This window comes from Pleurodeles waltl, chromosome 1_2 (genome assembly GCF_031143425.1).
Source record: "Pleurodeles waltl isolate 20211129_DDA chromosome 1_2, aPleWal1.hap1.20221129, whole genome shotgun sequence".
Classification (NCBI taxonomy): Eukaryota; Metazoa; Chordata; class Amphibia; order Caudata; family Salamandridae; genus Pleurodeles; species Pleurodeles waltl.
In genome coordinates this window covers 215,069,745-215,096,702 of record NC_090437.1, presented here as the reverse complement: position 1 = coordinate 215,096,702, position 26,958 = coordinate 215,069,745, and the positions used below count along the sequence as shown (strand labels likewise).

At 43.9% G+C, this 26,958-nt stretch overlaps 1 protein-coding gene across 3 annotated transcripts in view; it reads left to right on the top strand.

Moving 5' to 3' along the window:
- LOC138299526 (phospholipid-transporting ATPase ABCA1-like) overlaps positions 1 to 26,958 on the top strand; it is a 2,649,159-nt gene that overhangs the window by 411,107 nt on the left and 2,211,094 nt on the right. For all 3 annotated transcript variants that reach the window (XM_069237840.1, XM_069237822.1, XM_069237830.1), the window contains exon 7: positions 7,589 to 7,786. In XM_069237840.1, coding sequence (XP_069093941.1) covers positions 7,589 to 7,786 — 198 coding nt within the window. The remainder of the gene's footprint in view (positions 1 to 7,588; positions 7,787 to 26,958) is intronic.

Genomic DNA, 26,958 nt, shown 5'->3' with positions numbered 1-26,958 from the left:
CTGATCTTTTCTGATTTATAAAATATACAAAAAAGAGTTCAGCAGGGTCAGCAAGAAAAGGAATACTCCATGAGTACCACTGGCATGTGGCAACATTTGAGGGCTATGCACCCTCAACACCTTGCTCAGGCTTACATAACTGGAGCTGCAGAGCTGGATAACTCCTCAGGGGTGTCCTTATTGTTTGAACCTGGTGACACTGTACCTGCCCAAGTACTCAAGCACATAACAACCCTCCTTATATAACTAACACACTTTTTGTCGCATAAGTAAGCAGATTATTTTGTCATCAAAAACAAGTAGAGTCGATCTACAAGCGTCTCCAAGGGTACAAATGTCACAGTAGGCAGTAAGAACAACATCAGTTGTGCAATTACATTTTTAATGCCTTTACACACAGTTACTATTCCATCTTTCTTCCAAAGTAAACAATTTTTGTTTCCTCCATACTGTGTAACATGGTACTTCTTCTTTTCAGAGCTTCTGTTTTCTATTTTCTTCCTAAAAAAGACAGAGTAATCAAACAATATGAAATTACATACTGATCAGCAATTCATAACAAGGATACGTCACTGCATTCTCTGAAGATTTCTAGATTTGTCACCCACATTCATATGCTTATATGTACCTCACCACTAACTTTATGTTTCCTTCTGTTAAAAACAATCCGCAGCCTCAAACACTGCATTTTCATCCAAAATGAAGTTATAACATTCCTTCAAACATTGCTCCATAATAATTTGTGAAGTAACACCTTCCTCTTTACACACCTCTCCTCACAGTGAGCACAATGATTTACTCTAGAGATGGCAATGCCTCCATTCAAATATCTCATAAGAGTAAAATATGTGCACAGTAATGTTCATACAAACCCTTAGCCTTGTATTAAGGGATTGCAGATGATTTGTTTTTATAATTTCGGAAACACTGCCTATCTTACTTACAACTACATACAGATTGAACATTTCATTTTTTAATACAACATCCAATGCTTGAAGATATCTCTCCACAATCTCAAGTCTATGTCTCAAACCCTATATTTATAAACATCGACATCTAGAAACAGCTTTTCACTTTCTAAACTTTGTATAGAATACATTTACCAACAGTACTGTACTGATTGACACCTCAACAAAGATCATAAAGTACATTTATAATCACCTGAACTTAGAGCAGTTTCTTATATAGAGCTGAAAACACCAGTGTGTCTCAGTTCCAAATTCAGTCACTTCTGCTGAACACAACTCCAACAGGCTTCCTTCTCCTCCAAATGCCTTTTTCTGCACCCAATCATATTACAGCATGTTTTGTTCCATGCAATAAGAATGCTAACTATTGGTTGAGCATCAACCATTTTTTGTTACTCCCCCCATTGATTTATCATAAAACACCTCATGGCAGGCTCAGTATTTTTCCATGTAGGACTCATGAGATGCTTGTGGGATCATAAACTACCTTGTGGCAGGCTCAGTAATTTCCCCTCAGTTCTCACAAGCCTCTCACAAGAGCACACATGTCCATGCAGCAAGCTTCACTTCCCGAAGCTTGTGAGCTACTCTCATGGGAGTCTCGCGGAATCGCTACAAAACTGTAGGGAAATGGTAGTATGTGGTACAAAGTATCCTCTCAACTGAAACCTATGTCTTACATGACAGGTGTGTGTATAGTAGGTTTTGGAGAGAGACTGGCCTCTCCACACACACCACTGTCTCTACATCTAAGTAGTGGTGTGTATGAAGGGACTGGCCTCTCCTGTGATATCCCTCTCTTGGTTGATGGGTGTGTATAGGAGGGTATGAGAAGAGACTGGCCTCTTCCCCCAGATCTCTCACTTACACGAAAGGTATGCGTAGTAGGGTGCCCTCACTTTCCACACCTCTTTCTCAGATAACGTTAGTTCATAGTAAGGTGTGTACATAGACTGCCCTCTCCTGCCATACCTCTCTCTCAGATGACAGGTTTGCATAGTAGGGTATATGGAGAGAGACTGCCTCTCCACTAACTCCTCTCTTTCAGATGACATATGTATATATTAGGGTGTGTTCATGCACTCAACTCTTCTGTAGACCTCTGTCTCATACGATGGTTGTATATAGTATCCATGGAGCAATTTGCACTGATGATTTATGTCTTTTGATTTTATTTAATCCTACTCAGTCATAGAAATGTGTATTTAGGGTTTGATTTTGTCTGATGCATCTATGTGATTATTGGTGCAAACTTAAGGCAGGATTTTGGAAATATGTTAATAATACGTATGATTGTGTGTTCAATGATGCAAAATTACTATGCAATATTTTCCTTTTGAGCAGAATAAAATAACAAGGTATAACCCACATTTTATACATAGCTTATATATTTTTTTAGGTTAGATCATGAAGGAAGGGTTGATTGTCCACTTGGGCACAGCTTTACAATATCACTTTGTAAAATAATTTTGATGTTGCTACTTATTTAAAACAATTATACACACAACCCTGCAATGGCGTGCATGGACACTAAACTGTTTATAATATGCAACAACTTATTCAATCATGGTGAAGAAGACAATAATTTATAATGAAATTCCTTAGGTTTAATAATTAGCAAAATGTGCTCTAAAGCAGTGAACATTACTGAACTCACTATTTCACATTCTTATATTATTTATTGAGCTCATTGTTTCACATTTTTGTATTATTTATCTTACATGCACATTATTTGACATTTGTCTATCATATTATTGCCTGTTTGCATTTATTTAAGAGCAACAATTTATGTAAGAAAATACAAAGTATTTATTTTATGTCGAGCACATTGACATGTCTCATTATAAACAATGAAACAAAAGAGCACTCATTGTGTGAACAAGGCCAGGTAACATGGCCAAAATGCTTTGTGCAGCAGGAACACAATAAGAAGATTGCTGAAACACAGATCCCTAAAGCTGTGCTGGTGCCTTCTCTTTGGATTTTGCATTGACATTTGGAAATATTTTAACAGAGCAGGAAATGGCACTGGAACCAGAGGCGGCCACTTGTTCTGGAGTACCATTGCCACCAGCGAGAGCATGGTTTGTGTGTGTGTGTATATATATATATATATATACATATATATATATATATATATATATATTTCACTGAAAAAAAACAAAGATTACAGAGACGTTATAGTTAGGTTTTGAATTTACGTCATAAAACCATAGAAATTCAGCTGGTATAGTTAGCGGTATTTCAATTAACTATAACTTGGGCCCTAAGGTAACTATGACTCGCACCCCCGCCATGCAGAGTTTTCTCATTCATCGTTTTATTGCAAATGTTGCAGAGATATTATCAATGATGCCATAGAAGATGTCATCTGTGATGTAATATGCAGAGTAATGAACTCAGCATGGTGAGGGCGTGAGTTATAGTTACCTTGGGGCACTAACAATAACTATCTACTGGTGACATGACAGGAGGTAATATATATATATATATTATTTTTGACTTGGTATACTCTTTGCGCAATTTGACGAATCTTGATGAAATTTTCCCCCAAAAAGTTTCTTGTTGAGACTTGTTGTGCACAGAAAGTTTTTGGATAAATCCTTCAAGTGGGGGCCAAGATAAATGGGGGTCATAAAAAGTATGCTTCCCATGTTAATTCCCATAGATATTTTAGACACAACTGCAACCCGAACCGCTATACTGAATTACACCAAATTGGGCAGGAAGGTCACTCCTGGTTCAGAAAGAGCCCTTTTTGTTATTTGGTATAAATCTGTTCAGTAGTTTTTGAGATATTAAAGGAAAAATAAATGTGTATATTCGGGCGGAGCCTATGCACAGATCTCATGGTGAGATCTGATTGGCTGTCAGCACTTCAACCAGAAAGTGATGGCACCCATCTTCTGACCCCTACATGATAGCACCCCACTGAAATGCATTGTAGTGAATGGTAGGCTTTGAGGGTCACAAAAAGGAGAACGTATAAAGGGTGAGAAGATATTTTAGTTACAATATAAATCATTTGTTGCTAAGGTGATTTTATCCCGTGAAAAAGTCTTCTACTGTGATTTCATTAATCATGTTTGAGGGAAAACTGTTTTCTCATGATTTTCCCCTAGAGGTTTTTGATGGTGCTCCAGATGCTAAAATGAGAGCAAATATTCTGTAAATTCACATTATCTTTCTCAGATATATGAGAATGAAGTCTGGCATTCTCAGTAAAACATGGACTTCCAATAGGAGCAGCCAGACTGTCAGTTGATGCTCTTGTGTTCTACTGCATCCTCCACGAGTGCTCTCAAGAACAACTAGAGAGCCAATAGTCCTAATTATGACAAACGTCTGGCACACCTGAAGCCATCTTGATTGAATCATACTGGTAAACCTTAATACATTTTATCTACAAAGGAACAAAATGAGGGAGTTTATTTTGTCATAGCAATCATGGTTAGTGCTGTAGAAAGAAGAAAATGAGGACATGTTTTAAGTGAGTTCTGAAATATCTTCCTGTTGTACTTCCAATAGGAGCAGCTTGTCATTTGATTCCCTTGTGCAGCCTCCCAGGGTGTTCTAAAGAACAACTAGAATGTTAACAGTCTTACTTATGACAAAAGTGTGGCACATATGAAGCCATCTTGATTGAATCAAACTGGTAAAACCTAGATCATTTAATTTAGAGGAACAAAATCCATGGTTTCATTTTTTCATAGAAATCATGGTTAGCGCTTTTGAAACAAAAATTAGGACTTGTTTTAAGTGAGCTCTCAAATATCTTCCTCTTTTATTTCAATAAAAAAATTTGACCTGTAGACCAAAACATGCACTTTCAACACCAGCAGCAGACTGCCAGTAAACTCGCTGGTTGGTGATCAGTAGTTTACTACAGTATTCTAATGAGCAACTAGAGTGATACATTCTGAATTTATGCCAATCAAAATTGAGGCACATCTGACGGTCATCTTGATGGAATCAAAGTGGAAAACTGAAAGCATTTTTTACTTAGGATACTGCAAAAAATGTGGAGATTAGGGACCTTCATAACAATAAGTCTCCCAAGATGGCTAACAGAGAAAAAAGAGCCCAAATGTAGCACAAATCTCACCTAAAGTAGCCCAAACATAGCACAATGTCAGAAATTTGCTAAACACTTAGGGACATATCTATAGTTTTTAACGCACAACTGCGCAGTTGTGCGTCAAAATATTTAGCGCCGGCTAACGCCATTCCAACGCACCATGCGGGCGCCTTATTTATGGAATGATGATAGCCGGTGCTGCAGACTGGCTGCGTCAAAAAAAATGACTCACAGCAGGCAGCGCCGGCGTATGAGAAAATGGGGGTTGTGCGTCACAAAATGGTGCACGTCAGGTCTGAGGCAAAAATCAGGCCTCAAACCGGACTTGCGCTATTTTTTTTTTATGCCCAACCTCCATTGACATGACTCCTGTCTTAGCAAAGGCAGGAGTCATGCCCCCTTGCCCAATGGCCATGCCCAGGGACTTCTGTCCCCTGGGCATGGTCATTGGGCATAGTGGCATGTAGGGGGGGGGCAAATCTGGCTCCCCTAAGCCACTTAAAAAAAACTAAACAAAAATCCTTACCCCAACTTACCTCAACTTCCCTGGGATGGGTCCCTCCATACTTGGATGTCCTCCTGGGGTGGGCAAGGGTAGCAGGGGGTGTCCCTGGGGGCAGGGGAGGGCACCTCTGGGTTCCTTCCGAGCCCACAGGTCCCTTAACGCCTGCCCTGACCAAGGCGTTAAAAAACGGCGCCCTCAAGCTGTGCGCCGTTTTTTAAGACCCACCCCCTCCTGTGCGTCAAATGACGCCAGAGTATAAATAAGGCGCACAGGCCTTAAAGTCATTTTTTTTTGGAAGGGAACGCCTACCTTGCATATCATTAACGGGAGGCAGGTTCCCCCTTAGAAAAAATGACGCACATGGTGGGATTTTGACGTCCGCGGGGTTGGGCGTCAAAGTATAAATATGGGGCAGGGTTTGCGCCGAATGTGCGTCAACATTTTTTACGCACATTCGGCGCAAGCAGAGTATAAATATGCCCCTAAGTTTCCACGAAGCATGGTACTACATGGAGAAAATTGACTCACTTTTTATAGTCTCCTTGCTGTCACTTTCTTCTGTCTCATAGAATACATACTTATTGCCCAGATAAGAATTGCAGAAAACAGTGGGTGCTCTTTAATTACAAAATGTATCTTTTATCAGTTAATTCACCATTCATTATCTCTATTTGATTTACTCCTCGATTCCAAGGACTCCCTCAACTGACACCCTTCCCTACACCAGTGTGTATCGACAACGAGGAGGCTCTGCCACTCATTTTTTTGAATCCTTAATTTGTAATCAATAAATGCTTAAACAGTTTCATAAAAAGTGAAAAAAATAAAAATCTTTTGAGCTACAATTCACACTTTGTGGCAGATTTATACTTTTATTCTGTTGCAAAACCATCCATACCACATGACTCCTTTCTTAGAAAAGACAGGAGTTATGCCCACCACCCCAATGGCCAGCAGGGTGCCCCAAGTTGGGGCCTCAATGGCACTTTAATTAAAAAAAAATACTTACCTATACTTACTCTACTTACGTAGCATGGGGTCCCCCATCCTCCGGTGTCCCTCTGGTGTGGGTGAGGGTGTTCCTGGGGCATTAGGAGGTCTCCTTTGGACCCATTCCGTGGTGTTTAACCATGGAAATGGATCCACAGGTCCCCTAACACCTGGTCTGACCCAGGTGTTAAATAATGGTGCAAAGCAATCTTTGCACCATTATTTAGCCCCTCCTCCCACTTGTGCGTCATTTAGCACTGGGGATAAATACGGGGCTGTGAGGTTACCACCATTTTTAGATGGGAACCCCTACCTTGCATCTCATTGACGCAAGTTAGGTTCATGCATCTACAAAATGGTGCAAACTCCAATATCGTGTCTAACGTCAAAATATAAATATGGAGTTAGTTTTGCACCGAATTTGCGTAAAAAAATGATGCAAATATGGCACAAATAGAGTATAAATATGCCCCTTATATCAGTTTCAAAATTGTTGATGGTTGCAGGTATTATCTTCCTAAAGAGAACACATTTCATCCATAGCCCTATACAGGATACAGAGATCTCATAAGCACCTTAAGGTCTGTGCCAAAAATCCTTCCCGGCATTACTCTCTCGTGTGTATACACGATCTGCACCCAGAGCACAGAGATTTCAGAATGCTAGTGGTTTTCAGTGGTCTGGCACTGGCAGTGAAACAGAACAGAATGCCTGTGTTGCTTGGTGACCAAATCGCCGCAGATCCAAGTGCCTGAATGACCATTATATTCTGTGGACAGGGGCAACAAGAAACCTTTACTCAGAAAGGCACTCAACCATCATGTGTTCTCTTAAGATCAGTCCCTGATCAATAAGGCTTTCATACCAGTTGAGAATTCTCTCATAGGGATATAATTGGAGGAAATAAGTTATTGGTAAAAAAATTCTGTTAAAAAGTCTCAATGACAACTTGACTGGTTTAAGTGCTAAGGCAACTGTACTAGGGACGTGATTAGCATACCATGTGCCTATTAAATAAAATTCAGAATTATGTTTTTTTTCTTGCAGGTCATCATGTCTACGATCAATATGTCACTTGCAGGCATTTTCTGCAACACCTCAGAGCTAGCAACCTATGCTAAATTCAACTCATCAGAAGATCAAGCCATATTTCAAAACCTTAGTTGCTCTCTTCCAACAGAGAAAACCAAGATGGCTGCTCAGGTTTTTATGCATAATGTCGACATTCTAAAGCTCCTCATGGCTGTGAGTATAAACGTTTTTATACTGTGTTTTTTTTTACAATCAGTTTACTAAAACCTTTCAGTTTCCTAACGTGAGGATGTGCTACGTACATGTTTTAGCGTATAAATTCTACTTGCCATTAAGCAAGGCTAAGAAATAATACAAATGCTATAGCGCCTATAATTCAGAATAATTGCTTTAACATTGTTTTACTTAACAAACACCCTAAAGCTTACATTGTAATACACAAGGGGCTCATTCCACCGCCCGCCAAAGTCTCCTGTCGGGGTGACCGCCTATGCAGCTGTCCCTCTGCAGGCCCTATTACGAGTTTCCCACTGGGCTGCTGGGTGGAAACAGAGTTTCCGCCTGCCGGCCCAGCCGGTGACTCACCACAACATTGATGCTGGCTCGAAATTGAGATGGGGGCAAAGTTGCGGTGCGTCGGATGCGACCGCACCCGTTGCGCTTTTCACTGCTCTAATTTGGGCACTGAAAAGTGCAATGGGGCTATCAATGGGGGCCCCTGCACTGCCATTGACAAGTGCATGTGCAGAACAGGGGCCCCCATGGGGCCCTAGATGCCCCCTCTCTGCTAGCCTAAGCATGGCGATCCGACCAATATGCAAAGGCTGGCAGAAAGGGGACTTGTAATTCCGGAGGGCAGCCCTGCTTGCAGTGCTGCCCCGGCCAATTAAGACCGCTGGCACTGCCAAGCTGTCGACTGGCGGCAACCTTAAGGTGCCGGCGGTCGGACCGTGGCAGCTCTGCCACGGTCATAATATGGCGGTCGGACCGCTGCTTTCGCTGTGGTCCAACCGCCATCGCGAGTCTGGCTCCTGATGAGGCCAGTGTATTTGTGCCACTCTTTAAATGTCACAAAACTGTGAGGTAACTTGACATAATCTGTCTGGACAAAGAATATGTATAACACAAAGGACTCCAAAGGCAAGAATGGCATAGGATGAGTGTGGCATGCGGTGGTTCAGTAAATAGGCACAGAAGTCAGTAGAGTTTGCAGAGGCCTTGAGTTTGTCATTGGTGCATTTTTGTGATTGGTTTACACATTGATTGTCCAATTGACATATATGTACGAAAATCTTTTTTTGTTTTGCTTATAAATTTGGAGCTGTTTGCCAATCCTTTTCCCAAAAAAAGTTACACAACCTCAGCTCCTTCCTCGTTTTGGGGTGATCTATCAAGCAGGGGCTAAGAACAAGGGGTGGGTCCCAAAACACTTTTTGCCCATGCATTTTTCTTAGGACAATTAGAGGAAGATACAAGAAAAACAGCTGACAATAATTACACCAAATTTGGCGAAAGCTAGTGCTTTATTCAGAAAGTGTGCTTTTGTGATTTGGTGTAATTCTGTCAAGCTGTTTGAGAGAAATTAAGGTTCAAACTTGTAGACATCTGTTGCTGCGATTTACATAAGTATAAGTTGCACCACTGTGATTCACTGTTTATGTCCTTAGGTATTACATCACAAATGACATCTGAAATCAATGCACGTTATACTCCCCTTAGCATCCCCTTGGCACCTCCCCTTCCCTTTGTGAAAGTTAAAAGGAATTTATTGGAGAGTGGGCAGTAATCCACAGGACCATTTTTAGACGCAGCCCTTTTTCCTTAAATTAAAATAGAGTGCACTTTAGAAAAAAAGCTGACCGTTTGATATGGTGGTCTGTCAACCACAGCAGGCCACCATCGCTGTGATGGCATCCAAACACAGAGAGAAATAATTTACGATCTACTTCATGAATGTTGATGAGGTAGGTAGAATTATGACTCACTATGGTTTGGAAATGTTCACCAAATTATTTAAAATTCCCAAAAAGTTGGTGCGCAATTTTTGACCGATTTTGCAAATTGATAAGGTTGCACGTCGGACCCATGCTGTATACGCTCACCTGTCTCAGTACTTCCAGATATGTAAGCATGCCAACAAGAAAGGTGAAAGGCTTTGACTAAGAAAATGAGGCTCCATGAGGCTCCATCCATACCCAAAAGAGAGTACATCGAGTACCTCATAAAATGTTAACTGCACACCTAATAGAACGGCAGTAAAGCATAGAGAAGTGGTCTGGCACCAATGAATAGAGTGGACGGAGCTCCATGAACAAGAGAACTAAGGATACCATGGTCAAAAAGGGCTCCTCAAGTTCTGAAGGCCAAATAGAGAAATACAGGCCCTGAATATCTAGGCCTGGCCTTGCTGCTTTACTGACAATGAGGATCCCAAATGGATGTGAGAGGTGCGGGGAGACATGAGAATCGAGTCTGGAGAGGAGGTGAGTGTGCAGAAGAGAGCTAGTATACAAAATTACCCCTCTGTAGACAGTAAGAGGCCAAAGATGCAATGGAACAATGGAGGTTAATCTGAGAAAAAACAGTGAACCTTGGAGATGCTCCAGAGGTTGGCACTTGAGGAGTCTATATGAAGCCAACCTGTGAAATAACATAAAAGGGGTGATTCGCATATAGCTTCCAAGGGCATACACAAACTATTCAATATAGCTCCAGTTGCTGGCTAGACCTCAGAAATGGAAACCTGACAGAACATAGACTGTAAAAGGACAGGATGAGGAACATGACTGTCAATTTGGCTGTAGAGACAAAACATGAGATGCCTGCAAACCACAGTTATAAAGGTTAAAAGTCACATAGATGAGCTTCAGTGTTTCACATTAGCAGATTATTAAAGCATTAAATAGCCTGAAAAACCTTCTCAACATCAAGTCCGTGGTAGGAAGTTCACCCTGAGAGGCAACTCTTGGTTACAGTGGGGACCTAGTGCTTGTGAAATCAGTGTCATAAAAAAAACCTGTTCCAAAAGGACATACAAAGATAGGACATTAGCATAAGGAAGCAAACAAAGTGTTGGTTGCAAATCAATGAAACATGGTCCACTTGACCAAAGGTGACCATTAGCAGATCCTGTACAGTATAAAGAAGGAATGAAGTGAGGACCTTTAATCAGATTTCCTGTAGGTTTGCCATGTCCTGATTGGAGCGCAGACCTTGCTGAGATGAGATATAGACCAGGTAGGCTAAAGATACAGCAAAGACTTTGAACATCTCGACAGCTGTGTCAATGTTACAGTGAACAACATGAATATAGATGGCGAAGACAACAATACCATGGAACTCATAAAAGTCTTCCTTACTGAAATTCTAAGCCTTACATAGGGAAAAATGGGAATGTTAGACTTGGCGTCCTTGACATAGTCTCCCCTGTCTTTTTTGCTTCTGCTTCCTGTTTTGACTGTGCTGGACCTTGTTTTTGCTGTTTTGGTACTCTGGGCACTTCACAACTGCTGACCAGTGCTAAAGCGCAAGTGCTCCCTGTGTACATTGTATGTGTGATTGGTTTATCCATGAATGGCACATTTGATTTACTACTAAGTCCCTAGTAAAGTGCACTGGAGGTGCACAGGGCCTGGTCATCAAATGCTACTAGTGGGCCTGCAGCACTGATTATGCCATCCACATGAACAGCCCTATAAACATGGCTCAGACTTGCCACTGCAGTGTCTGTGTGTGCAGTTTTAAACTGCCAACTCGACATTGCAAGTGTACCCACTTGCCAGGCCCAAACCTTCCCTTTTTGTACATGTAGGAACCCCTAAGGAAGGCCATAGGTAGCACAATGGACAGGGTGCAGTGTATGGTAAAGATGGGACATGTACTGATGTGTTTTACACTTCCTAACATTGAAATACTGCCAAATTAATTTTTCACTGTTGCAAGGCCTATGTCTCTCATAGGTTAACATGGGGACTGCCTTTAAATATTCTTTAAGTGCAGTTACCCTTTGGGAGCAGATGGAGAAATGGAGTTTATGATCTCTGAATTCACAATTTAAAAATACACCTTTTGGTAAAGTTGTTTTTTAGATTGTCAGTTTGAAAATGCCACTTTTGGAAAGTGGGCATTTTCTTGCTTAAACCATTCTGTGACTCCGCCTGCTTGTGTATTCCATGTCTGGGTCAGACTGACAGTTGGGCTGTTTGTGAATCTCCAGTAGAAAGTGACACAAAGGGAGCTGGGGTGTAGCCTGTATATCCTCATAGGCCTCTGGGCTAGAGTGGAGCGAGGAGTGGTCTTACACCTGAATGGGCTGTGCCTGTACTCACACATTGCAATCTCCAACCCCTGGTGTGTGTCTGGAGCCAGGCCTGGACAAGGATCTTGTGAACAACAGAGACTTTCCTTTGAAGTTTGCCTACTTCAAAGGCAGAAAGGGGTATACGTAGTGGACCCAAAACCTCAGATTTTCAGATTACTTCTAGAACGAAGAGGAATCTCTGCCAAGGAGAAGAGCTGAAGGTGGAATACTGCCCCTTTACCTGTAACTGTGAATTGCTAGGTTGGCCTGCAGTTGCTGCCTCTGCCTGAAAGAGGACAAAGTTTCGTCTTTGTGGTATATTCCTGCTTGTGAAGTGTCTCCAAGGGCTTGGACTGAGCTTGCCTCCTGTTTTGAAGACTCAGGACCATCAAAGACTTTCTCTGACAGCACTTGGACTCTCTGCTGAGACTCCTGCCCTGCCAAGTGGTACCCTATCCAGTCCCTGGGCCCTTGAAAGGTGAAGCTGGTAGAATCAAGGTGGAAATCCATGCACAGGAGCTGTGCAGGGAACATTTTGATGCACCACTTGCACCTTGCTTCTATTTTTTTGTGATTTTGAACGTCTCTTGGGAACTCTCTGGACTACTTTTGGAACTTTGTATTTTTTGAGTACTCACCAACATGTCTCAATCTGGGGATACACCAGCTGTGGCTATTAAGGCTGTTTTTGAGTTGAAGACACTTGAGGAATACACAGTTGCTCAACTGAAGCAGTTTTGTAAGGATATTGTCTGCCCAATCAAGAGCTCTGCCAGGAAGGAGGAGCTGCACAAAGGCATTGAGGGCGCTGGATCAGAGGAGGCAGTCTAGCAGAGATGGTGTCAGCAGTACCTCAGTACAGCCTGAGAGGAGCGTGCACATTCCTAAAGGCCTGGTGAAGGATTACAAGAGGGAGGATGACATCTATCTGTGCTTCAAGGGGTATGGATCAGCTCTCCACATGAACATGGTCCCTGTGGAAGCACTTCAAGGTAGAGGGGAGGGACACTTGGACAACCTTAGGGGATCCTCAGGTACTCACTTACACTATCATGAAGGATTCTCTACTCACAAGATATGTTCTCACCCCTGAGGAGTAGAAGGGTAAGTTTAAACAAAAATAAAAAATCCCAAACCTGGTTAGAATGTGTTGACTCTTTTTGGAGGTTACTGGATGGTTGGGTGAAGGGCAGTAAGATGACAACTTATGAGGGGCTGTACAATTTAATTGCTTGGGAGCATTTGTATAGTTTTTGTTTTGCAGAGCTGCACCAGCACGTAATTGACAGCAAGCTGACTGACCCCAGGAAGCTTGCTCTGGAAGCGGACTGGTGGTAAAGCACCAGGGTCCAAAAGAGGTATGGGGGAGACTCCTCCAAGGGTGGGCAGGGTCCCCATCTGAAGAAGTGGGGGAAGGGGAGTTCTCTAAAGGGCCCCAACCTAGCTCCCAGGGTAAAGCTTCCCAGCCCCCAGTTAAAAAAGAAACCATGAGTCTTTACAGGAAAACCTGCAGAGAGGGGTCCCCACAAGTGTAATGCATATGATCAGATAGGTCACATGAGGAGGACCCCAAATGTTCCAAGGGGACACAGGCACCCATTGGTGCTCAGTCACAGGGTTTGGCCAGTGTAGCTCTTGGGAAGGAGTTGGTTCCAGGTGGGCGGGAGCCAGCACAGATGACCCTTGTCTCACTAAGGGACAGTGAGATGGTCCAGAGGACCCTCGTGCCTGAAAACACTAAGAAATACAGGCAGGGGGTAACCATTAATGGACAGAGGGTAGAGGCTCTGAGAGACACACGGGTCAGTGTGACTACTGTGAGGAGTCACCTTGTGTCTGAAGAGCAGGTAGTTCCCCATGCACTTCACCATGTAGTTGCAGTCTACAACTCTGATTGCCTGTGCAAAGTGGCACAGGCTCCCTTTGAATGGGGGCGGGGCTCTCAGGTGCCTTGAGAGCAGCTCTAAGTCCAACCATGCCTGTGAATTGCCTGCTTGGCAATGACCCGGAGGATTCCCCTTGGAAGGAGGTGGAACGTTGGTCTCACTTGGAGATGTTGGGTCTGCCTGGATGTGTGTTTGTGTCCAACCGGCCAATGGCAGTCTGTCAGGGTTATCAGGAGTCCCTGGAGCCTGAAGGTGTGGCCCAGATGCCTAACAGAAGGAGAAAGGGCAAGAGGCATGGGAAACTCAACCCAGAAGTTCCCACGGTCCGGGAGGAGGCTGAACAAAAGGGGGACGCCCCGGAGCCTACAGAGGATCAGGTGGCTGACCTGGGGGAGGTGCCCGAGCTGACTGAGTGGCAGCAGGAAGGGGGTCCCACCAGGGAAGAATACTGTGAGAAACAGAAAACACGCCCTACTCTGGAAGGTTTGCGGCAGTGGGCTGCAGACCAGGCATCTGGCAAGGAGTGTGGTTCACACTTGATTTATTGGGAGGCTAGCCTCTTGTATAGCGAGCCTAAGGTTGCTGAGCCTGGGGCAGCCCGTGTGCTGGTGGTACCTCAGTGCTTCAGAGCCCACCTACTGGGTCTGGCTCATGTTGTGCCTTTATCTGGTCATATGGGACAGGACAAGACCTTTGAAAGGCTTGTCACCCACTTTTACTGGTCCCAAATGCGCAGGCACTCTGATGCACACTGTAGGTCTTGTCAGACTTGTCAAGCAAGTGGCAAAAGTGAGGGGAAATGTACGGCTCCCCTCCAACCTTTTCCTGTAATCAGCACTCCCTTTGAAATGGTGAGTATGACATTTGGGGGCCTCTGGATCCCAAGACAGCCATGGGCAACAGGTTTATTCTGGTCTTGGTGGACCATGACACCTGGTACCAAGAAGCGATCCCTTTTAGATCAATCAATTGACCCTCATGGGGTTCCCCAAGGAGGTAGTAGCTGACAGGGGTACCAACCTCATATCTGCTTACATGAAGTCTCTGTGGAAGGAGTGTGGGGTGACCTACAAGTTCACCACTCCTTACTACCCCCAAGGAAATGGTCTGGTTGAGAGATTCAACCGCACTTTGAAGGGCATGAGAATGGCCTGTCTAGGCCCCTGAGGCGTAAGTGGGAAGTCCTTTTGCCATGCCCTCTGTTTGCCTGCAGGGAGGTGCCACAAAAGGGACTTGGTTTTAGCCCCTTTGAATTGTTGTATGGACACCCTGTGAGAGGTACTCTGAGTCTAGTTAGGAAAGACTTGGAGAAGTCCTACAGCAAGACCCCCCACATGTATTTAGCTTCATGCTGGCTTTTAAGAACCAGAAACCTGCTTCAGGAAGTGCACTCAGGAGAACCTGGAAGCAAGCCAGGAAGACATGAAACGCTGGTGTGATCAGAGTACCACGCTGTTTGAGTTTCAGCCTGGCCAGAAAGTGTCAGTAATGGTCCCAGTGGAGTCTCGGGCTCTCCACGACAAGTGGACTGGGCCTTTTGAGGTGGTGGAGCACAAGAGTCCTATCCGGTGAACTTGCTGACTTCCAGGAACCCTTTGTGGGTTCTGCATGTGAACCGCCTCAAGCCTCACTTTGAGAGCTCTGAACTGACAATGCTCCCCAAACAGATAATGGGATAAAGGAAAAGAGTGAGCCTCTTCATGACCTCCTGTCTGTTAAGAACAAAGATGGGTCTTTGGAGGGTGTGAACCTCTCCCCCTCACTGACCCCAGAGCAACAGAGGGACTGTCACCAGGTGTTGGGACAGTTTGCCTCATTATTTTCCGTGATCCCAGGGGGTCAATCATTTGTGTACACATTTGTGTACACCATAAAATATACAGGGTGACTGAGAAGGTCAGGACTAACATTAAGGATGAGGTATCCAAATTGTTGGCCCTTGGGGTTATTTAATTCATTAGTAGCCCATATTCCAGTCCAGTGGTCTTGGTCCAAAGGGCTGCTGCCCCCGGTGCCACTCCAGGACTCAGATTCTGTGTGGACTACCGTGTACTGAATGCCATCACGAAGACAGACGCGCACCCACCCCCCGAGCTGATGAGCTCATTGATCCGTTGGGAGCTTCCAAGTTTCTCAGCATGTTTGATCTAACGTCTGGGTATTGGCACATTGCTGTGACTGAGGGGGCAAAGGAGAGGGTTGAAGGACTTCAGTGCAGCCTACTTGGATGACATTGCTGTGTTTAGCTCCAGCTGGGAGGGACACTTGCAGCACTTCTGCAAAGTGTTGGAGGCTCTGCAGAAGGCAGGCCTCAGTATTAAGGCGGGTGAGTCCCAAAAAGGGCAGGGCTCTGTGGTGTACTTGGGACACTAGTTCGGGAGTGGCCAGGTGGCACCCCTACAACCAAAGATTGGCAGAATTCTGGCTTGGAAACCCCCCCAAGACCCAGACTGAGGTAAGAGCCTTTTTAGGTCTCACAGGATACTATTGAAGGTTTGTAAAGGTGTATGACACTATTGTTGCTTCCTTGATGAGTTAACCTCCAACAAGCAACCTAAAAAGGTGATCTGGACTGAGGCTTGCCAAACAGCCTTTGTTGCCCTGAAGGTAGCCACATGCATGGCACCCGTGCTGAAGGCGCCGGACAAGGAGTTTGTCGTGCAGACTGAAGCATCAGAGAATGGTGTGCTTGTGGTACTACCACAGCTAAATGAAGAAGTCCTAGACCAGTCTGTAGCCATTATCAGCAGGAGGTTACTTCCCTGGGAACGTAGGTGGAGTTAAATTGAGTGGGTCTCTCTGCTCTGATTGTGCTGGCTGCCAGGGGACTCGGTGTCCCACAACTCACCGGACCAGGAAGGGGGTGGAGCCAAAGGTGCGAGCTCTACAAAGCGCATCTTACCCCCAGCAACATGGGGTTGTCTCTGCTCTGATTGTGCTGCCTGTCAGAAGACTTGGCGTCCCACAACTCGCCGGACCAGGAATGGGGATGACCCAAAGGCACGAGCGCTACAAAGCGTGTCACGCCCCCCGCAACGCGGGGATCTCTCTGCTCTGATTGTGCTGCCTGCCAGGGGACTCGGCGTCCCACAACTCACAGGACCAGGAAGGGGGCAGGGCCAAAAGCATGAGCGCTCCAAAGCGTTTCACGCCCCCCCACCGCAATGCGGGGATCTCTCTGCTCTGATTGTGCTGCCTGCCAGGGGACTCGGCTTCCCACAACTGGACCAGGAAGGGGGCAGAGCCAAAGGCGCGAGCGCTATAATGCGCGTCGTGGCCCCCCCGCATCGCCCGTTGACCGGAAGAGCCCGGGGTGGGCCACATCTCTTGGCTTCAAGGTAGACGCTTTCCTCTTCAATTTTTCAACAGTTTTTTCATATACTCACCGGCTTTTTTGATAACATCTATAAGATGGGAAAGCGCAAAGCGCAAGGTAGTCCTGCGATGGCAGCCATATTATCTAAAATTCCTAAGCCCCAAAAAAATTCAAAAAGACTAACAAATTGCGCTACCGATGAGATTGATACCTTAATTGAGGATGTGAAATCGCTGTTAAATGGGAAGGAGAGTTGAGCTTCCAAAGAACCAACCAGTGTCTCCCTTTCATCCTTTTTTTAAACTAGAGCATCAAAAAGGCCCACTGCAGTGGGCTCCATGGACCTTGCCCCAATCCTGGTACCTAAAGCGGGGTTGGATGGTGTAGTCAAACTAGTGGCTCCCAGTAAAGACCTTACCCAAATGGTAGACATGGGTGTTGCTGATGGAAGTAATACAGTCCATGACATACCCTGTTCAAATTGTTCTTCTGTTTTAGGAGGCCTTGATCTAAATATAGAGGAAAGTTGCCCGGATTCCAATTTACGAATGTCTGGTAGTCAGTCTATGGGTGAAAATTTCCAGGCAGACGTGGTTAATTTAATTGTAGACCTAAAGCAAGAGATCAAGGCATCTGACCTGGGGGCTGAAAAACTATTGTCTAGTGCAGGCCAACTTTTGGGTCCTATGTAAACTTCTAGAGAACCCAGCTCTAGTAACCGTTTCCCACAGTCTAGCTCCTACACTGGAGATCCACAGAACATTCCCACTAGGCAACGCACAGGGAAAAATCATAATCCTAAATGTGGTAATTCAATATATATGTGTAACGTTCTGAAATTAGTATCAAATTTGTATGAAGACATCCTGTCGTTAACGTATAAGGCTTTTCATTGGATTAGACATGTCAGGAATTGTGCCTCCATTATTCATTCAGATGTTATCTTCGCAAAACTTCACATAGGCAAGATAGGCCATGTGGACACAGTGAGCTAGTATTAGCAACTCCTGACTTGGCCAATGGCCTGTTATCCATAGAGGCACGAAACCCACTATGGAATAGATTGAATATCACTCTTCAACAAAATCATCCTTCTGGGGATGCTTCTGATAAGGAACCTGTGGCTGCCCCGGAAAATGGGGTGGCTACTATGGGATCTTTTGACCTACCGTCTCTCACCCCAATGGCCCCTATTTCGGATATTCCCTGGAGGGAGCATGAAACCTGGGCAAAGAGGCTTAAATCTCCAAGCAGAAGGCTAAGTTCAAATTCATTAGACATTGATTGACTCAAAGAAGAATTAACACTGCGGAATACTGTTTTATTTCATGAGGGTGGGAATCCATTTAGTAACTTGGAGGGCAGTTTCCAGGAGTCGTGCCAGACGGGTGACTCACTGGAAAAGAATTCAAGTTTACAAGACGGCTTACTATCCTCGCCTTTAGTGTCTTGCTGGTGGTTACCAATGGTTCTTATCCTATACCCAGGCCTTTCCATTCCACTGTAATTTCCTGGATCATAGCTGGTTTACGAAACAAGATTGGTGATCCAGACTGGGGCTCTCTCATTGATTCCTGTAGTATTTGCCTCTTCCAGGAAACATGGGCCACTACAAATATAAATAGGCGAGGGTTTATATCATTTTGCAAAGAGGCCATCCCCTCATCTGCGAGGAGGGCAGGAAAGGGTCTTATGACATAGATAAAGATCTCAAATGTAAGGGAAGTGAAGGAAATCAATGTGAATTCACCTGACATTTTGGCTGTTTTAATTAAACCAAAACTGTGTCCCTTGCTTTTGTGTGTAAATCTTTACAATAGGCCAGGTCCTTCCAGCAAAACTTCAGAAACTATATCCTTGCTAAATACTCTTGTGGCTGATTTACTTCCTTCACATCTTGCTATTATAGCTGGTGACTTTAATGCTTTATTAGAGCCCAATTCACTTTTTGCAGAGCTAGTCCAGGAAGAGGACGAAATATGGGGAATTCCATCTTTTCACACGTTGAGAAATCAGTTCAAATCTAGTCCGAGGGTGTGGCAGGTTACTGAGCTAATCCTGCTATATACCCTATGGCCAGGAAACTGGCGTTTTTCCCTCGGACATTCCAGCACATTCTACTTTTTCTGGAGGGTCCTACAGTAGCTTGATTGACTATTTGCTTATTGATATCAGGACTTGTTCTCCTATTTTACCAAACTCTATAGCCAGGATTCCGACTTTTCAGTGGGTACAAAGGAGGTGCTTATGGCTGGGATTGACTGGGCAGGTGCTCTTGCACCTTTTACTATGAAAGAAACAGGATTCCATCTGATTTGTATAAGTCAGATCTGACACTATGGGGCCCTTATATCAATAAAGTCTCAAATGCTATCTTGGAGAGTAATATTTTTCCTCACTTGTCGAAGGCGAGAGACGGCCACGATGGACCAGGTCTTTCGCTTTCTCACAATGAAATGGAAGGTGGTGGACCTGGATGGTGGTAGGCTCTTTGTCGTCTTTGTTGATCTTAGATCTGCTTTTGATCTCGTGTCCCGTCCCAAGCTGTGGGAGACTTTAGCCAAAATTGGAGTCCTGGGTCCATTGTTACATTTGATTAGGGAACTACACTCAGATAGCTTTGCCAGATTAAGGTGGGGGAAGGATGAAGAACTATCTGATGAGTTTCTCCTGCAGAAAGGTGTTAGACAGGGATGTGTGTTAGCTCCAACTCTTTTTTTGCTTTTTATAAATGCATGCATTCCATACTTGCTTGATACCCAAAAAGATGCACCGAACTCCTCGTGCTGTGAACATTCGGTGCACAGCCTGCCAGAAACAACGCACAGCCTGCATGGTGGTGAGAAAATCACCCCACCCTGAACCGGAACGACGCACCTGGCTCCCCTAAAGGAAATCGATGCAGCACCAGTGTTGCAACCGGAACTGTGACACACAGCCCACTGGATTGCCGCGTAGCCGAGCAGGAACGATGCAGCCCGACTTCCTGCGAGATGCATTGACGCAGCACCTGCCATGCGACAGAAATTGCCCTGCATCGCCCACCGGATCGACGTAGATCATTTGCCTTCATCCTGCACCCCCAGAATTTCTCTGCATCGTCCTTGGGGCGTCCAAATACCTTGGAACCCAAAGAGAATCCAAGTCGTCACACCGGAAATCGACTCAAGGCCCTGACTGCATGAAAAATATTGACGCATCGTCTGTGTGCACCCGGAGAAACCAACGCACACCTCCCCGTTTCCCATGCATCTCCTCCTCTGCGGCCCCTTGCAGATAATTTAGACACAAACCAGGTACTTTGTGCTTGCAAGAGACACTTATTGCTTTTTAAGAACTTAAGACTGTTTTTATCATTCTCTAAAGTGATATTTCAACGTGTACTTATCAAATCTTGATTATATTGAGCTGCATTTAACCAGATAAATATTCTCTATTTTTCTAATCACTGTGTGGGGTATTTTTGTGGTGTTATACTGTGTTATTGCATAATTTATTGCACAAATTCTTTACACATTGCCCTCTAAGTTAATCCTGACTGCTCAGTGCCAGGCTACCAGAGGGTGGGCACAGGATAATTTGGATTGTGTTTGACTTACCCTGACTAGAGTGAGGGTCCTTGCTTGGACAGGGGGTAACCTGACTACCAACCAAAGACCCCATTTCTAACAACTATGCATTCATACAATTGCAGAGATGTGGCAGACTTCATGTGGCAAGGGTAGCTACCAACGCTTTGTAGCCAAGCTGCTTAAGTCACTCACAAAACGTAATACATCAGATTTCTCTAATATAAAGGACTGCTATAAGGATCCCAATTGTGATTAGCGGAGAAACACAAAATGGCAGCATATCGAAAGGCTAATAATGGGGAAGACCCTCTGATACATCATATGGTTTCCCAACAGAAGCAAACCACCAAGACTACGTTATAGTTAGAAAACACACACATTTTTCTTGAGATATGGAACTCAGTAGTGTGGGTTGAACATCTAATGGCATATGTCTCACTTCATACACTTGTACATTTAACACCGGATATTACTCCAGCTAGTGAAGGCAACACCTACAAAACGTAGAGAGATAGGGTCGGCGGAAACTTTGGTAACCACTTCGAAAGGCAGATTACATAATCTGAAAAACACAAGACATCATAAAAACGACCTAAAGCAACAGATGTTTAGATACTATCAGCTCAGACACTCAGCCCCCAACTGTGTCAGCAAAGCAACAGGGACTAAATAGAAAATACAATTTGAGCCTTGAAGTTCCACATGGCACTGGAGGTCTGCTCTCTGCCCTCTGCAAAAATGTAATAAAGCCCACAACTATGATCAAGTGAAAATACTTGTCCAGTTGGGAAGAGATTGAGGGCACAGAAATACTGGAAGAATCATGTGGAGGGCTGTCGTTAAATATACTGAGGCACACCGTATGTCGACCCACCTAAAAGAATTGTCTATAAATGTAACAGCATCCTAGTACCTAACTACAGATAACCGAATAAAATGTTCGGAAGAATTGCAGGAAATTCTGTACATATTTAAACGTCTTCACCACTTCTTTTACATTGCCGAAGGAGGTTGTTGCTGCTACAAACTAATGGTAAGTGTGGTAAAGTGAATTCACATTTTGGGTGGACAAGTGTTCATCTCAAACGACGAGGCCACCACCTGCTAGATGTCACACAAATTCAATAAAACAAACATGTGCTGTATGCCTGGTAAAAAGACACAAAGCAAGCATGCTTGAATGAAACGCAGTGGTTAAAGTATTTAGGCAGTACATAAACAGTAGGAATGGTCACACAAAATGCAAAAAGACCCAAGCAACCAAAATCTAATAAGGGACTGGAGATATAAATGTTGAAAGAATTAAAGTGAAAAAACAGCAAGAAAAATAGAGGGCCAGATTTAAAGAAAAGTGGTGCAGGGAGGTGCTGCCCCAAAATTGGCAGCGCCGCGCTGCATCACTTTAAAAATGCAGGGATGCAGTGTATTTGAGGGAATACAGTGCACCCCTGTGTTTCCCCCTGCTCTGGCGCTAAATTTAGCTGCCAGCACAAACGCAGGCATCCTTGTACCATTGTGCAAGGATGTCTTTGTTGAGGGGTGTGATTGTTTATGTGCGGGAAGGTGGCCCTTCCTGCACATAAATAATCACTAATGGCATTTTGCTTTTTCTATGCATGTGGCAGAATGCAGCACGCATAGAAAAAGCAAACAACGAGGAGGAATAATTACATTCCTCCTCGTTGTGCCCTGCAAGATTGTTAGATTTTGGCGCTGCCTCAGGTTTACAAAATGTAATAAATCTGAGGCAGTGTCAAAATGCAATGGGTGTTGCTGTGGCACATCTACAGCAACACCCATTGCATGTCCCTTCCACGCATAGTGCTGTGTGGGAAGCTGCTGTATTTACAAGGTGGCGTTAAGCTACAAAAAGTGGCTTAACACCACCTTGTAAATATGGAGCTGTGCTTAGTGCCACAGGAGCGTCACAAAAAGTGACAATTCTGTGGCACTAGGGGCCTATAAGTATGGCCCAAAGAACACAATGTAAGTTACTATTCACAATAGACCAGGACCAAGATGCAGTTTCAGGCTGACCACAATGGAGCTTGGATAGGATGCACCATATGGATTAATCTTGGTCAGAGTTCCGAAGTCAAAAAGTTTGAAAACATTTCTAAATCCCACTTGTGAATGGGATATTGAACCAGATGTACTTACATCGGACTTGCTATTCACAATTTGTGCACAAACATTTAGTAAATCCAGCAGTATTTTTCTTACTGACCTATGTACTAATAGATTTGCTCTCAAAATACTGTATCACTGTGGATCGCAATTCGACCTACCTCGTGAATATTAGTGAGGTAGCTTGCAAACTGCGACTCACTACGATTTGCTGCCACCAAAGGAATGGTGGCCGGCTAAGGTCAATATACTACCTTATCTGTGATTGCTTTTAAGTAAAGCGATCTGTTTTTTTTTTAAAACAGCCTTTTTTCTTTTAAAGGAAAACCTGATGTGTTTACAAAGAAAAAGAAAACTCTGCAAAGCTATTTTTGAGAGTAAGCAGTAATCAATTGAAAATGGATTACTTCTAAAAATGTTTTTGGCCATTAACAAAGAGGGAAAGATCCCCTGGGGTCTCTTTCTCATTTGAAAGCGCTTTACCATGTCCTCTGAGATGCCAGTAAAATTATAAGATTTTGTGTCTGTGCTCACTCTCAAGACATTAATGCATACCCTACCAGAAGGGATCCTTATTTGGAAGGGATGCCCTAAGCACTCCTCTTCCAGATAGTGATTTCTTGAACCTCTTTAGTGATTTGGTAACATGTTACAAAACGCTAAATGGGTTTAGTACATTTGAAAAACACATTTTCTTCTTGCAAACATTATGATTTAGCCAAATGCAGGGTTTGTGTGAAGAAAATCCATTAGTACATCTGTCCCTTTGTCACTTACTTGAAGAAAAATTTTGAGATTCCTCCTAGGTCTGAAAGCAGAATGGTACCTGTTGGAAATGTGCCCTTCCTGTAAGGTCACCTGGCATTTTGTTTTGTGTTTTTATTGAGCCCAATATTTGGCTGCAGTACTCTGTGTACTACATCCCTGCTAACTAGTGGTAAATTGCTTACTCTATTCCTGTTAAACATGTTGACATTTGTAAACACCTGATTGGCACGTTTAATTTATTTTTAAATCCCTAGCATATGATACTACATGCCCCCAGGGCCTGTTAATTAAATGTTACCTGTGCACACTCATTGTGTCACACACTACATTAGCACTACAAAACATGTATCCAGGCATTTCACTGCAGCCTAGCTGGGCAGTTTTAAAACTGTGATTTTGACATGGCAAAATAAAATGTTACCAGGCTTAAACCTTCCTTTATAATACTTAAAAGTCACCACTAAGCTATGCCTTGAGGCCCGTAGGGAATGGTGCTGGTGTTTAAAAGCAGGGCATGTGTATTCAATGATTACTTTTCCCTGTCAGTGGAAAAACCCTTAGGTATTTTTTTCACTTTGGCAAGGCTGGCTGTCCCTTAGATTAACCCTGTTTTACACTATCACTTTTAAGAAGTTCTAAATTCAGTTTGTGAATAGCTTGACAAATATTTAAATGACTCATCTTAATAATAATTAAAAATCCAACTTAATGGTCAAGTCAGATTTTATAATGATATTTTGGAAATGACACTACGAGAAAGCTCTCATTTTCCTGCCTAAAACCAAAAAGATTTCGATCCAGCGTCCAGCTGTCACCTGCCCCTGATGACTCTCCTGTGGTGATATGTCTATTGCTCCTAGACAAAGGCCAAAGGGTCATGGGTGTGGGACGAGTCTTCTCCCATGGAAGGATGGCACAGTAGGAGTGCCCAGCTCCTTCCTGAGCTTCAAAGGATGCCTAAACAGTCACTTGCAAATGAGGTTCACAACTAGGCCTGCTTCACCTTTTTATTTCTAGTCAAGCTGGTTTCAAAAAACAAAGGGAGGGGGTGAATTACAAGAATCAGTTTAAGGGGTGGACAAAGTAATGTCCTCCACCCACAGGCTGGAACTGGGTATACATGTGGATACCACAGACCTCTCCTGAACCTGTAAAGAACCAAAAAAGGACTGTGCTGCTGTCTGAATGCTAAGGGAGGATTTGACCTGCCTGCCTTTATTTCAGGACCACAGAAGTGACTCCAAGGGTCAGTTGGCTGACCTCCCTTTTGAGCTACAGGGGCGATAGAGCCTTCCAAAGCCTTTTTTCTGCTTTCCTGCATCTCAGCTGCACCTGACCTAGTCCCCTCTGCTGACCACTGTAGGAGTGAGTTCGGAAACCCAAGTACTGTGTCCTTGACCTTTGGTTATGTCAGAGTGTACTCTTCCCTGCCTAACTGCAAGCTTCACCTGATTTGGCATTGAACCTCAATGTCAGTAACCTTCACTTATACGTTTACCGGATTTGATGCCGAGCAGCACTCAATCAACTGCTTCCCCGGGCTCGAAACCAAGAACCACCCCATCAAAGCTAACCTTCATTCACAGCTTCACTGCCTAAATCCAAGCAGCCACTAATCTACTCCGCCACCAGGCACAGGAGGTCCACATCATCATCAAGCCACTCCTAAGATCCAGCATGCAGCTTGCCGCATAGAAGGATTGTCAACAACCTCTATTTATCCAGAAAACTTTCTAAGTCTGAAAGTAAACTCTACACTGGGACAAACCTGGTCCCTGTACACAACTGGCAATCCATGGTAGTCAGCCTTAACCTTTGACTTTGACCTGATCTAACAAGACCAGATACCTACATGTGGTGCTTTGTGCTTTTTGGTGCTATTTGTAACTTAAACTTTAAAAACTCATATCTCTCATTTTACTCATTGGATTTTAGTCATTTTGGTGTTATTTTAGTCTCTATTTTTACACATTTTCCTAATTTGGCTTGAGTTTGTTCTTGTACTGTGTTTTCCTGTTTTTACTGTTTGATTGCTGCATACTATACACATTGTCTCTAGGTTAGGCATAATTGCTCTAAGCCAAGCTACCAGATAGTTGAGCACAGGTTTTTTAGCAACTCAAGCGGTTCACCCTGCCAAGAATTATGATTATTATTTAAGGTAGGTTCTCAACCCCCTCATCTATTACACTGATTTCTTAAATGACTTTGTCACTTTTTGAGAAGAAAAATTCTTTCTGTGCAGGATGCCACAGAAACTGAATTGTAGCCACTGCTGTGGAACTAAAGGCTGGATGCCTGAAGCAGGTTGGCCTCCTAGGTGCTCTAAAGCATTTGAGATTTCATGCTGAAAACTCAGAATTGGACTTAGTTGTTTTGTCAGAAGTGTGGGGATCTCAGCATAGGATGAAGATGAAAACCGATCAGTTGCCATGGACCTGCCAGTCAAATACAGGTCCTGTTAAAGCTGTGGAGGAAAGGTTTCCAATGTTTACAATATTTCTCCTGGTGACACAGAGGCATCCTTCTTAGTCCCTTGAGTGCTCAGGGGATGGCACCTGGAGACTCTCATGGTGTCAGAGGAGAACAACACAGTCCAGTCCCTGTCTGATTGCCACTGATCCACTGGAATTCTTCTCAGGAATGTTCTCCTCAAAATTTTGTATGTTTCTGGAGCCACCCAGGGAATTGGTCTTATGATCTATGGAGCTCTTTCTGTCCTTGGCTATCAAGTGGAAGGGGGTCCAACTTCCTCAGGTCTTTCTCACAAGTCACATATACCAACCACAGCAAATTCAGTTGCCTTGTAGCCTTTCACAAGTCTAGCAGTGTTCTGAGGAAGGCTGGATGAGGTTCCAGATTTGTAGTATTCACCACCCTGAGGAGAGAACACCCTAAGACACTCCAAGCCCCTATCTTGCTGATGAAGTAATTGTTCCCAGGCCCTGGCCTACCTATTTTACTGCAAATAGGTCCAAAATTCAATATGTCATGGCAAATTCAAAATGGCCCACATTTTCAAGAACACTAAACCTGGGCTATAAGAGCTGCGGATGTTCAAAGCAATGTACTATGAAACTATGAGTGCCCTCCCAAACATAATACTAATTTCCAGTTTGAAGACACCCTGAACCCACAACATAAATTGAAACAGTCTAGTAAGGCAAAGCAGAATCATTAGTAACAATATATGGTGTTCACAAACATGAATTGTTATTTGGTTGATCTCTTGCAAAAGATTTACCTGTGCCTCAGTCAGCCACGAACTGCAAGTATTGACACTTTTGTGCTAACAGGAGGGACAGAGCAGCCCTCACGTTGAGTATTCTGCTGACCTCAGATAGGTCATGTCTTCCAAACCAGGTGCACCCGACAAACAAAGTTGTCCATTGTATGGCTCCTGGAGGGAGTTTCAC